We start from the raw sequence: 13,957 nt of genomic DNA, 5'->3' as shown, positions 1-13,957 counted from the left end.
GGAAGTGGTATTGCTCTGGTGGCTGCACTCCGAGCCACAGAGCTCGAGAGCCGCACAGACTCGCACCTTACAGCTTACAGGAAAGAACTGTTTGCTTTGGAAGGGTTAGGTGGTGAAAATGGCAGCAGGTTCACACGTGGGGAATCTTTAGCTGAAGCTCATAAAAGTTGCCTCCAGAGGTTCCCTCTATGCAGAGAAAATTCTGTTATTAAGTGAAAGCACAGAGACTTTGGTTCAAAATACATGTAAGATTTTTAATGAGGCCATTCAGGAAGCATCCTCACTGTGCACTATCGAAATATGACTACTGCCTCCAGGATTAAGCTGTGGGGGGAGGGGGCAGTGCGGATTGTTTGGCAAGTCTGAAGCCAAAGCCAGTTGAGCAAAAGCGCCCACCCACTCACACACACACCATCATGGGAGGTGTTTTGCATTTTATTAAAGGTGTTATTTTTAGCTACACATAAGCGACAAATATAATGTAGCACATTTTAAAAATGTTAGTAGCTTTCTTCCTTATAGGAGAGAAAGCATAGTGGTTAAAGGGCTTGTCAGGATGGGAAAGGGCCACCTTCAAATGAAGCTCATTGGATGACAGGCGTGTTTATTAATCACATCTACCTCTCAGATTTGTTGTGGAGGAAGGGCAGAATAAAACATGATTAATAGGTAATGCCTAGGTGTGGTGTGAAGGCATGTATCACAGCAACTTTGCTGAAATAAGACTGCATTTGGTTTGTGCTTGGACGGGAGACTGCCTAGAAACCTCATGTATGTTACCTGAGTTCTAGGAAGAAAGGAAGGATATAAACAAAATATATAATATGTGTGCATCCAAAAAAATCCCTGTAGCAAACTTATAGTATTCATTATTGAATTTTTTAAATCCCACATCCCCTTAAAAGGGCCCATTTTAACAACAGAAGATAAGCATAAAAATGAAATATGCCTTTACCCATATCAGAGTCATTTTTTCAAGCTACAATGGGAGAAAGTCCAATCAGTGGCAGAAAAAAGATATCAAACAGTAAAAGCATTGCAAGGAGAAATTCCAGATTCCCTTGAGTTGTACTGTCTTAACAGGCCTCAGAAATTCAGGGTTTTTTCTGACTGCCAAGACCAATGTTGGAGTCAGGCTTGTTTTCAAATGTCTTTAATTTCTGGCAACTTAAAAAAGGCATGGTTCAGCCACAGCTCTTCCACATTCTAAAGGCCAAAGTGATCGGCAACAAAAATTCCTTACTAGAGGTGGGCATGGACCAGAAAATGGACCAAAATTTTACACTGACCAGCCCAGTTTGGTGTTTGTGAACCAGCAGGTTGTGGGGATGCTGTTTTCCACAGACCTCTCAACTTTTGAGCCAGTTTGTGGTCCGCTGGTCCGTAATTCCAGACATCCTGGCACCTTCCCTGGGGGAAGCTTTTAATCCCCCCTTTCAGTCAGCAGGAGCAAGGAGGTTTTTAATCCCTTCCCATGCCCGCTTGCAAGCAGTGCGGGGAGCACTTTAGAGTAGGGGTGTGCACTCCAAAAATATTCAGATTTCCTGCTTTGGGTTTACCCGAAGAAGGGAAAACATTCGGAAATACCCAAAAACCAAAGCAGCAAGCCGCTTCGGATTAGGGTATTTGAATCACGTTGGAATGCTCTGTAAAGATCCAGAGCATTCCAAAGTGATTCAAGGGGCTGGGTTTTCTCCCAGCACCCCCACCCACCCCAAATCCCGCACTAACCCCCCTCCAACCACCAACCACCTCCCTCTCCTCCAACCCACCTACCTGGCCCTTTAAAAATCCCTTTAAACTATCAGCTGGCAGGCAGCAGGGGGGATTCCCGTGTGCCAGCTGATAGTTTAAAGGGTGGGCGCTGCGGGGCTGCTCCCTCTGACACCCGGCAGAAGAAGCCTGGCAGTGACTCTCCCGGTGCTGAGAGGGAGGGGAGATTTCCCCCCTCTCTCCCACTGGGAGAGCGAGCGGGCCGGGCTGCTTCTCCCTGGTGTCAACGAGACAGGGAAAATCTTCCTGTCTCTTTGACATTGGGGAGAAAAAGCTTGGCGGTGCTGACTCTCATGGTACAAAAGGGAGGGGAGATTTTCCCCCTCTCTCCCACCGGGAGAGCGAGCATGCTGGGCTGCTTCTCCCTGGTTTCAAAGAGATGGGGAAAATCGCCCTGTCTCTTTGACACCGGGGAGAAAAAGTCTGGTGGCGCAGACTTTTCCGGTGCGAAAGGGAGGGGAGATTTCTCCCCCCACTGGGAAAGCGAGCGTGCTGGGCTGTTTCTCCCCGGTGTCAAAGAGCCCGTCAGTGGCGGGTGAACGGAGCGCCCAGCGGGGAGGTGCAGGCTTAAGCCTACTTCCACACCGTTCTCTTCCCTTGATGCAAGAGGAGCGGGGAGAATCTCCCCGTCCCTCTCGCATTGGGAGGGGCCGCCGGGCTGCTGCACCTGGTGAGAGAGGGGCGGGGAGATTCCCTCACCCCTCTTGCACCGGGCAGAAGCATGGAATGAGGCATTTTAAGCCTTGCAGCCCAGCACTCAGCTGCTTGTCTGGGAAGCCCCCGACGAGCAGCTGATTCAGCGGTTTAAATGCCCCTTTCCCTGCCTCCGTGCAACGCCAGGGAAATGGACATTTAAACTCCTTGACCCGAAGCTTCCTGAAGCTTTACAAATAGCTTTGGGAATCTTTGATTCGAGATTTCTAAAATGGACCTATCTTGCTGGGGCTGTTTTGGAAATCCCAAATCTTTGCGAATCGGGTCCAATTCGGCTATTTTTTCCGAATCGGAAACCCGAATCACATATCCCTACTTTAGAGTTTAAATTCCCCCCTTGCTCCAGCTGACTAGTGGAGGCTGCCAGACAGCTGGAGCAATGGAGCGCCCTCTTCACCACTTGCATCTCACTGGCCACTATGAGAAACAGGTTGCTGGTCTCAATGGACCACTGGTCTGATCCCACATAGCTACTCTTACATTCTTATGTTCACATACATTAAAAGAGACACCAGCAAGCATATATCATCAGCATTTTCTATTCTATGTTAATTTCCTACCCCAATAACACAGTTCTTCATTAATCTTCATGCATACCAGCATGAATTCCCTAAATATCCTTAAATGGTTAAATCAAAGATTCTACAATGCTTTTTATAAAAATTACTGATTTATAACCCTAACTCTATATAACAGCTTCAGATTGTAAAGTGTATATAGCACACTAGAAGAAAAAGAACAGAAGAGAAAGACTATACAAGAATCACCTCCCCCCCCCCCCCGCCACCAAAAGTGTCAAGGAATCACCAACTAAGTATCATCACTGATGTTTCTACTCAAGCAGAGTTTTCAGTGCAAGTTATGGACAAGATTCAAGACAAGCTTCCTCATCCATTCAATCATTTAACATGCATTGTTTTCAAATAGATCAATCCATATCTCCCTTGATAGTCTTGCTTTCAGTGCATGAACATAGGTTTTCCCTGCCTGGAGAAACTTAAAGGGGTCAAGCTGGTTTGTGTTCATGCACACCAGGCATCTTTAGCATAAATTATAACTAAAGGGAAACCCTCTGTTTAGCAGAATTCTGAAAAACTAGTATTGTTAGTCTCAAAGTGATTATAGGTATGACCTGTCAAGTTTCACCTGTATCCTTGGAATTCACCCATCATAAGGTCAGAAGAGAAGACGCTCTTACAAACTAAAATTAATATGTGAAAAGAAACAAAACAAACTGTCTGCCTCAAGTAAGGCTGAACTAGCACTGAATTCACTGGGATGCATCCATAAGAAACCACATGGTGGACTTCCTTTATAAATATTAAACCTGTCTCCATTCTTAAGCTTCTTTCAGAGAAGACGGATACTCAGTTTTCTCTATGACAAAACAAAGTTGATTAAGTACAGTGCTCAACAGCAGCCCCACTGGATTGTTCAAACTGAATGATCACATTCAATGGGGTTGTCATTCCAACTGAAATAGCTTTTCTCTGCATTTTCATGGCCCTAACAGTCATATATTAACATACACAACAAAAAAGTTTTAGTACCACTAGTGCAGCTTTAAAACTCTGTGCTCAGTATGACTTCATGCTACCATTTACTTTTGAACATCTAGCTTTATTCTTTGTTTTTCTTATACTAATCCCAAGGTACAGCTGACACCAAGAACATGAAGAGCATGAGAAGCTTATCCCAAGCAGTGTGGGTTATTTTAAACACCCCAGGCAAACCTCTTCATATTCAGCAAGTTTTGCTGGTGGGGTTAAAATAAAACTTCTCAACTTTTGGCTGGCCCACATAGAGCACTGACAGAGATTTCCATTCCATGGCTCTTACTGAACTGAGCAAATCCAGTATCTGTAGCAGAACATTCCGGAAAATTCATTATACTTGAAGCCACGCCATAGCCCGCCCCCCACATCCTACTGGCAATGTGATGAGTTGCCAAAGTTATGTTCTACTCATGATATCATGTTCTAAAGACAGACTCTGCAGGAGACACCACACAACGAAAGATGATGGATAAAGGATTGCTCAAAGAGTTTAGAAAACGAAGCTGGCTTCCTGCCAGGATCATTCAAACAGGAAGCTCATTATTCTGATCTCAAATGTAAGTTCACAAAGTAACATTCCCCTTTCCTACTTGGCCCATCCCTCCACTGACACAATTCCCTCCAAATTCTTCCTAACAAACCCATTATCTGTTTCCTTCCCCAACGGAAAAGCACCCCCCACCCCAATGCTGACCCATTTTGCCAGGGATCTGGGAAACCACGGCTGATGAACAGTAGCTTTAAAAAAAAAAGGTAGACCCCTGTGCAAGCACCGAGTCATTACTGACCCATGGGGGGTGTCGCATTTTCTTGGCAACTTTTTGTTACGGGGTGGTTTGTCATTGCCTTCCCCAGTCATCTACACTTTACCCCCAGGAAACTAGGTACCCATTTTGCTGGCTACCTGAACCCAGCTTCCGCCAGGATCAAATTCAGGTTGTGAGCAGAGCTTGGGCTGCAGTACTGCAGCTTACCACTCTGCGCCACAGGGCTCTTCCAAACAGTAGCTTTATGGGTGATCCAAACCTGCACTTTTCAGAAAATGTCATACTTTTTAGTAGTCTTTTTAAGACCAGCATTCTGTTGCACTGTTCTACCACCACCCTCCAAACTTCATACTCTTAAGAGACTGGTCAACTAAAATATTATTCTTACAACAGTTATTTCTTCATACAAGAACATTTTTAGTGAGAAAAAAAACCTGAATACAAAAGACACGCATATAAGTCAGTTACAAAAGGCATTTGGCTTTCCTCTTCCAAAATATGTGCAAGTAGTGACTGAGGAAAGAGTAGGTGCTGTTCATCTGCTATTTTCAAGGGAAAACAAAATGGGAAAAAATCCAGAGAGCACCCTTCATTAAGGCATCCTTCGTTCTTGACATCTGGTTATAGCATTGCCTCAAGCTGAAATTTCAGCCATTTGGTGATCTTCAGAATAGCCCCCCAAATGGGAAGATGTGGGTTTTTTGTCATCCCTAAAGATGGGTTTGGTCCAGCCGTAAGCAATGTTCTGACCCTATACCTATAAGCAGGATTAGGTCTAAATCCAGATTCCCACCAAGCCCCAAGAGGTGATCATGAAGTGAGGTCACCAAGTGTCAAAAAGTTCCTGGAGCAGGGCTTACTAGAAGCAGACCACCACCTAGAAGTCTGGAAAGAAGACTTCAAGTGCATGGGCTAACTGATGACTCTGAGGTCACCTGCTGCCCTGAGAATGACATCATTACCTGGGTCTTGGGGTCAAAGACTTGTCCACTTTCCCCTGGTAGACATAAGGCAGGACTTGGGAAGGACTGTATGTTGGTCAGTTTCAGTGGTTTAACCTTCCATATTCTAACTCTGCGGCCCAAGGGGATCATGACAATGGTTTGGCAGTCAATTCCATGCACCAACTTCCCCAGGTAAAAGAATAGGGCTTTCTGCAAGAACTGGAAATTATGTTGGTTCCTGCCAAGTCAAGATAAAATCTCTTAGATCTTTTAATGTAAATTGGAACGGGGAACCTCTCCCCTGATCTTCAAGCTATTAAATTCTTATTTGCTGACAGCTGATACATAGTACTCTTAAATCGCTAAGATCTCTCTTGCTTTTACCTTCTTTTCTCTTCATGGATTTCAACACTTCTACTGAAGTATTAAGAGCAAGCCCAAATCTGTACATTGTGCCCTTTTGTTAGAATGGTCTATTTCAATCTTTCATTCTCATTTGGTCTATATGGTATGAGTCAATAGCAGTGGCTAAACCTGCAACTATTTCATCTTTCTGTAGAACAGGCATTGCAGTTCCTGGACATAAATGGCATTAAAGGAGAATCAATCAAATTCATGGCGGTTCGGTCTGTCAACAGCATATAAAGATCTTTGCAGGATCAGAGTAAAGCTTTACATAGTTAACAATCCAATTTCCCATGGTAATCCACCAGGTGCTCCCTGGAATTTGACATACAGGCCTTGAAGGCAATAGGCCTCCTCCACTGCTATTCCCCTGCTAGTCAGATCAAAATAGCCAAGGAAACCCCCAGATTTGCAGGGGGGAACCCAAAGCACAAAGCACAAACCTCTACACCTCAGAACTAAACAAGCTAGTTTAATAAAAATGCCAACTGAAATCTTCTGAGATAGTTGTTAACATTATGGGGTAGTCTAACAACCCCATACAGACAGGCAGGGAACAACCAAGTGGAGAAGAAGAAAACAGCAGCAGCATGGGGGTGAGGTGTGGTAGGGGTGGAGAGAGATGGCAGTAGTGATGCAGATGGAGAAGGCGTAAGCAGCGCAGGGATAAGAGTGGGAAGAGCACAGGGGGTGTGGGAAGGTAGCATCCCAGGGGACTGCAACCCAGGAGGCAGGAAGGCAGTATCAAGGCAGCAGGAGCAGTTCATGTGAGAAGGAGGCAGCAGTGGTGGGGCAGGGGATAAGGAGGAAGCACAAGAACAAGGTGATTGTGGCAGCACAAGGAATGGGGGGAAAGCTGCAGCACAGAGGGAGGAGGCGGCAGCAGTGACAGCACAGGGAGTGGGAATGAGATGAGACAGGGGTGGGGGGAAGGAGGCAGAAGTGCCAGAGGGTGGAAAGAAGGAAATGCAGGGGATGGGAGAAGGAGGCAGCAGAGGTACAGGGGGCAAGAACGTGATGGCAGCCTGAATTAATCTAATCCCTTTCTAAAGTAATTTAAGCCTGTGACCATCAACAACACTGTGCAGCAGTGGATTCCCTAAGTAATCATAGCTCATAGCTAAACTGAATTCCCACTTTTAGAGATACACCCTCTGAAGACCAGAAGTTGGGGACACAAATAGGGGGCAGCAATTGCATCCATGAACTTCTTGCAAGTTTCAAGAAGTGCCTTGCTGGCTGCTTCAAGAAAGAGAAAGCTTTCCTAGGCAAGCTTTTGCAAACAGCCACTTGTCTCACTGCCTTTAAAGAACAAGAACTGCATCCCAGTGTTCAGCAGAGTCTCTGTCCATTTCTGCAAGGACTGGAGGACTGTAGCCAGTCTCCCACAGCCAGTTTTTCCCCTTCTCCCGGAATGATCAACTCAAGAGACATCATACTGTGGCATGGAGAGAACTTACAATCCCTGTCTCCAGCAGAGTTTGGAATCAGTAATTTGACAGCTCCCACAATCAATCATCTTGCGCTGCCTTCTGGTTTTAAGTAGTTCTTAAATGTCAGCATTTGGCTCAGAACAGCTTCAATATTCTCAATGGAACTTGAACATTACTATGACACCAATTTCTCCTTTACAGCTTTTCCTACAAACTCCTTCCAATCAGAAAGATGGAGGGTTTTTTTCATCCATTCACTGCAGATTAGAGTGAGAGTTCAAGCAAAGGTCCTGTGAAGGGAAACCGTTTTGCTAGCACAAGTAGGTTTATTTTGGGCAAGGAAGCTTTAGTATGTTCCTACCCCCTTCATTTTGATGAATAATTGGTCCCTTAGATAAAAGATGGAGAACTTGAGGAGATCTTGTTCATTGCTCATGTTGCCCAGGGAAAGAATTCAAAGATAGGAAGAAAGAAGAGGAAGCAATCCACTGTAGGCTCGTGATTACAACAGCTTACTAAATTTGGGAAAAAATAAATAGAAGGGGGGCAGTATTGGAAAAGGAAGTTTGGGAGAGATTAAAATTTAAAGTATGATGTTTGTTAAAATAAGAGGTATTGTAGAGAAAAATGGTAAATGAAAGATGTATTATTGTTTTCTCCAATTCTGTCGGTCTTTTCTTTTTTGTATGCTTTCATTATTTCTTCCTTTTATTTCTTTACCCTTTTTATTGGGCTTTTATCTCTATTAATAAAATAAAAATTTCTACATAAAAAAAAGAAAAAGAAAAATTCCCAGCACAGCAATCCTGCACAATGCAACTGAAGGCAATATTTAAGCATTTTTATCTCATTTCCCCCCCATCTTGGGAACTCAACACAGTTTAACAAAAATATACACCAACAAATTTAAATAAACAAAAACTACAACCCAGTCCCCACCCCTCCACTCAACCTCACACTACAAGGAACCACAAGAACATCCTGGGCTGGGACTGGTTCTATTGGCATCAGTTACAGAACAGCACAGGATGGGACTGAAGAAGACCAAAAAGCCCTCTGGCCCAACTCAGGCCTCCCTCCCCAAAGAGGGTGGGGGGGGGGCAAATGCCTACCTCACTCCCCACAAAGCAAATCCTGCTGCCATTCCCCCTGCATCACTTCCTCAATTCTGGCTTAGCAACAGAGAGAAGGGACAGTTTATGCTCCTCATGGGTCTGCATGTGCCCCTAGGGCAAGCAGCTGCCCCTGTACAGCAATCCCACAGCAGATGCTCTCAGGCTCAAAGTTATCCCCTCAGAGTTTTTTAAGATGGAGGGGGGGGGGAGAGTCTGCCTGTATCCCTGAACATTTTGCAGCAATGTCATTGATCCACCAATCTAGACACATGAAAGCTTAGAGACCAGCTTATTCACAGCTGACCTGTCCTTGCACACAAACCTAACGGAAATGGTATCTGCAGATCTTTATGTCTGTTTACTGGCCTTTGTTTATTCTGCTCCCCTTCTGCAAAGGGGACCTTTTGTCTATGTGAATTCCTTCTGTTGTGGTGGTGGTTAAGGAAGTGTTTATGAGAGATGGGGAAGCTGATTTTTTTCCTATTATGCCAGACGTATTCGCCTCTTTGTATATTGTTCTTGTCAGGCTAATTAGATCTATAAATTACTTCCATTAAAAGTTAATAACTGCAGTCAACGAGGGTGGAGCAGGGGAAGAGATACTAAATAGTATCACACAGGGGTTTGTCAAGGAATGGGGCATTACTGATGCATACTTTAAAGGAAAGGAGGACAGTTTTATAACACTTGGAGTCATGGGCTTTAGGTTCTCTGCCTCTGACCTCTGAACAGATTTCCTGCATGGCTAGACAAATCTCCTCACCTCAGTTTCCTCATCTAAGGAAAATGAATAACCGGATATTTAGGATACATATGAAGCGGGAAGTAGCAGTGGGATTCTTGATGTTTGTAACAATCTTCAAGACCATGGGAAAAATGTACCACAGAAATACAAACTATGATTGCACTTTGATATCAGAAGTTTCCCTGACATTACTCGGCAGGAGATAAAATCTGTCTAGAAATTTCCCATGGGGAGGAGAATAATTTTCCTACTCTCCAACATCCCTTGTTTCTGCAGATGTTCCCCAAGAGCATCTGAGGCCCTTGAAAAGCAAGTGCATAGGCACAGCTCATATAACAAGCCTCAAGTATGAGTACCTCTGGATGGTTCATGTGATTTTACCCATGACAATTAAAATACCCAATTTAGATACCCAAAAAAGGCTGCTTAAAAGGCTAACTGAATGGCCCCCACAACCACACAAGAAACCTCTGATCAGAGGATATGATTAGCATAAATTAAATGTTAATATTTAAAAGAAAATGCTATTCTACCATTAATAAATATGGGCCATAAATATGGGTCCTTGCCATCATGTTAAGATGGCTGCCAAAAGGATACAGGTTGCAAGCATGGAGAGATGGCTTTAAATCAGAGGTCAAACTTGAGTTGTGTTGAAAGGCAAAGTGCCATGAACCATAATTTGTGTTAAAATTAAAAGCTACGTTTTTAGAATTCATGGTTGCGCTTAATTTGAAAACCTATAAGCACGGTCTGCTTAAGGCACAGAGAAAGCAACACCAGGCTGGATGAGATTTCCTGCTGCTAATTCAAATCTAATTGCATCGCTCTGTCCTTCCAATGGTACCCAGTTACTTTTCCTTACTGGCTTCAGAATCTCTTGGGGTATGCTTGCAGAATAAAGCAGAACATTTGAATAAACAAATTATTCAAATTTGGAAATTTTAAAAACTTTTTAAAAAATTTGGACAGTTTTTGTTGGAAATTTTTAAAACTTTTTTTCTACTGAATCTGAAGATTTCTATTCACGTATGATACTCAACAAATATGCATTGCCCATCCTGAATTTTATATCTCTGCTTTTTCATTCAGGTTTTGTGCTGGTAATTGGGATGGTGACATTCTACCGCATCGGACCGTACACCAGCCTGTCCTGGTCATGTTACCTGAACATCGGTGCATGCCTCCTGGCCACAGCAGCTGCTGCCATCCTTATATGGAACATAATTCACCGACGGGAGGACTGCATGGCACCACGAGTCATTGTCATCAGCCGTACTTTAACGGCTCGTTTCCGACGTGGCTTGGAGAATGACTATGTTGAGTCACCATGTTGAGAAGCCACGCGTGGAAGTGGAGACTCACCAGGAAAGTTTTACAAATGGATTGTTTTCTATAAATACAGCATGTAATTTAAAAGTATAAGAGGGATTAAAGAAGCCCAACATTATTAACAAGATGGGCCAAACCGACATATGTATGTACAATATACACCATCCCTCTCCAAAGATGTACAGTGTAAAAATAGTAACAGCTCATCTACCTTGATGCAACTTTGAGCAATGGACAAGGAGACTGAAACTATGGAAGACTAAAAGTAGTTTGGTTATGGAAATGGGGGTGGGAGAGACAATCCAATATTCCAAGCTCAGTTCTTGTTTTCGAGAATGTTCTGAGAGAAGAACAAGGGCTTAGCTATTTACCCTTTCTTGGGTAATTGCATCTAAGAGGAGGCAACTACTTGGCCCAAGTCCCTTTTGCTATCCACTTCACAAAATCTGAAGTGCTTCAGTAATATTTCACTTTGTCAAAGGCTTTAGGTAACAATTGGATGCAAAAATAGTGTGGCTATTCCTGTGTCAAAAATTGGCAAATGCTACAAACCCAGAATTTACTGGCAAAAGTCTGCCATTTGTAATGGGAAGAGTTGTTTTAATGAGAGCGAGAGAGAGAGAATGAAAAATTAAGCTTTCAAGTGTATCTTCTTTAAACTCAATGTTTCAGAAATCTATGAACTCCACTAAACTGCAAGCTAGGACATATGTTTTAAAGCCCACCACCCCGTAATATGCTTCATTTAAATGGTTATGCTGGCAACATTCTTAGGGGGGAATTTTAGTTGCTGTAAACAGCTACTGAATAGTGTGCATAATGATCAACCTAACAGTTAAACCATCTCCTTTTTGCTGTGTATTATCATAGGTGGTACTAAACTAGCAGATCCACCTCTAGATCTAGATGATTTTTATGTCAATCAAAATATGAACGAAAGTACTGAAGCTTGGGGGGCAGGGGGAATGCTGCCCATTGAAGATAAATTAGTCCTAATTAATCAGATGGGAGTGCCAGGCCAGGTCATTGTCTTGCAACAGCAGGATATCAGTCTATTAAGTATACATACCATTGACAAATGCTAATTGCTCAATGGACAGAACCTCCTTATATGTCATCAGCAGACTAAAGACAATGGAACGAGGAGGAGGAAGGAAGTGCTGACATGTCACAACTGACTTATGGCGACCCCAGCAAGGGGTTTTCAAAGCAAGAGAGGAGCAGAGACGGTTTGCCATTGCCTTCCTCCACGTAGCAACCCTCGTCTTTCCTGATGGACTCCCATCCAAGCACTAACCACTGCCGACCCTGCTTAGCTTCTGAGGTCTGATGAGAGCTGGGTGAGCCTGCACTACATAGGCTGCTCAGTGGAAGAAAGAATCAGAGGAGAGGTGGAAATGACATCTAAGTAATCTGAACAGAAGATATTACTCTACTGATGGGTCCCCTTAGCACACTATTTGAGAACCACTAGAGATACAACCACAGGCATACTATTGGGAGGAGGAGTGGATGATAGAGCTGTGAGCCTGCTCTGAGACTCCTGCTTGAACTCTGCACTCTTTTTTGTATTTCATCACCTCCTTCTCCACACACACACACCACTACATTTTCTTCATAAAAGAATCAAGCTGGCTCTTGTGAGTTTCAACATTAACATAGTTTGGGTTTCAAATAAGAGGTGCAGACAAAGTTGACACTCAGCACCTAGACCAAGAACCAGCTATGGACTGTACAAACTTGTGGGACATATGCAGCCCCACAAAGAATTATATCCATGGGCTCAGCCCCTCAAAGAATTATATCCATGGGCTCAGAATACTGAGAATATCAGCTTTCACTTACTGTAGCTCTCCCAAACATTAACATGAACACAACTAGAGAAGGATCGCATTAAGTAAATAAACAGGGCTGTCAAGAGCCTCCAAATAGTCACCCATTACATTTAGGCCCACTTCCAATTCACATAAAACTGTCATAATCCTCAGCTAGAATGGTTATGTTTCTACTATATCCCAAAGGCACATTGCCAAGTAGCCCCAAATATTATATCCCTGGTGCCCCCCTCACAGCAGTTCTGGAGATACGATAATTCATTTCCACTTCCCAACAGTCATGAGTACCGGGTCTGTATGTTAAGATCTTTCTGAAAAGAACCTATGTCAGTATAAGAATAATACAGAACAAGTGCCACATATACATAGTACAGAATCCCCAGCACCATGAAAAGTGACATAAAATTTGTTCTTGAAAACATAATCATGCAGTTAACTGCAAATCTGATAGCAAGTTATGGTTCTGTGAGCTGAGAATGTCGCCTGTTTCTCTCCTTGACTTCAGGTGCCCACCACAGCCCACCCCTCCCCAGTGAGTCTCCAGAGTTGTTTAACAATGTCTCGTGAAAACCATCTCCCTGGGATGACAGATAAATCATATTGTCTTCCCATTTGCCAGGCTTGCTTTCTGGAAAAGCCCTGTATTTCCTGGAAAAAAAATGTGCTCTAACAAACTGCAATTTTTTAAAAGGTAAAAAATATTGGAATATTTAAGACATGTTATTTCTCTACTATTGCAATAATCATATTATTATTATAATAATGTGAAATTAAAACCAATATTGACCATGTGGTCAATTCCACTGTACTATTCAGTGTTGGTGTGTTTATTTAACAAGTGCCAAAAACATTCAGTTGCTTCCTAGAATTCTAAGAAGTAAAGAACAACAAAGCTAAGAGATAAAGTCATTTTATAGTCTCCTATTTAAACAAGCAAATCATGGTCAGGATCAAAGTGAATCATGCCTACTTATTTTATTTACTCAATTTATACCCCACCTTTTTATCAATGGGGACCTAAAGCAACTTATATAATTCTCCTCTCCTCCATTTTAGGCTGAGCTTGTGCAACTGGCCCAAGGTCACCCAGCAAACTTTATGGCAGAGCGGGGAATTGAACCTGGTCTTCCAGATCCTAGTCTAATCACTACGCCACTCTGCCTACTGAGATTTCCAACTCTTAACATCAGATAGTACAAAGTCATACCAACAAACTGTTTTTGGAATGCTCCTCAAAGAAGTCTGTGATGGCATGCTGATGCTGAAGAAATACTAGCCCCAAAGCTCCTGTTGGCACATATAACTGGCTTGTGGTTCTTGCCATCCAAAGCAGCATTA

General features: G+C 43.2%; 2 protein-coding genes across 2 annotated transcripts in view; one reads left to right on the top strand and one right to left on the bottom strand.

The window, feature by feature from the left end:
* The window catches only part of TMEM204 (transmembrane protein 204), a 41,860-nt gene extending 28,433 nt beyond the window's left edge, over nucleotides 1–13,427 (top strand). Inside the window, exon 3 of the mRNA XM_054992448.1 lies at nucleotides 10,545–13,427. Coding sequence (XP_054848423.1) covers nucleotides 10,545–10,789 — 245 coding nt within the window. The 3' untranslated portion in view covers nucleotides 10,790–13,427. The remainder of the gene's footprint in view (nucleotides 1–10,544) is intronic.
* Nucleotides 1–13,957, bottom strand: part of IFT140 (intraflagellar transport 140) — a 97,997-nt gene that overhangs the window by 54,982 nt on the left and 29,058 nt on the right. The window lies entirely within an intron of this gene.

Source organism: Eublepharis macularius, chromosome 12, assembly GCF_028583425.1.
Source record: "Eublepharis macularius isolate TG4126 chromosome 12, MPM_Emac_v1.0, whole genome shotgun sequence".
NCBI classification, from domain to species: domain Eukaryota; kingdom Metazoa; phylum Chordata; class Lepidosauria; order Squamata; family Eublepharidae; genus Eublepharis; species Eublepharis macularius.
Note: the sequence above shows the minus strand (reverse complement) of the source record. Positions and strands in the feature narration are given on the sequence as shown.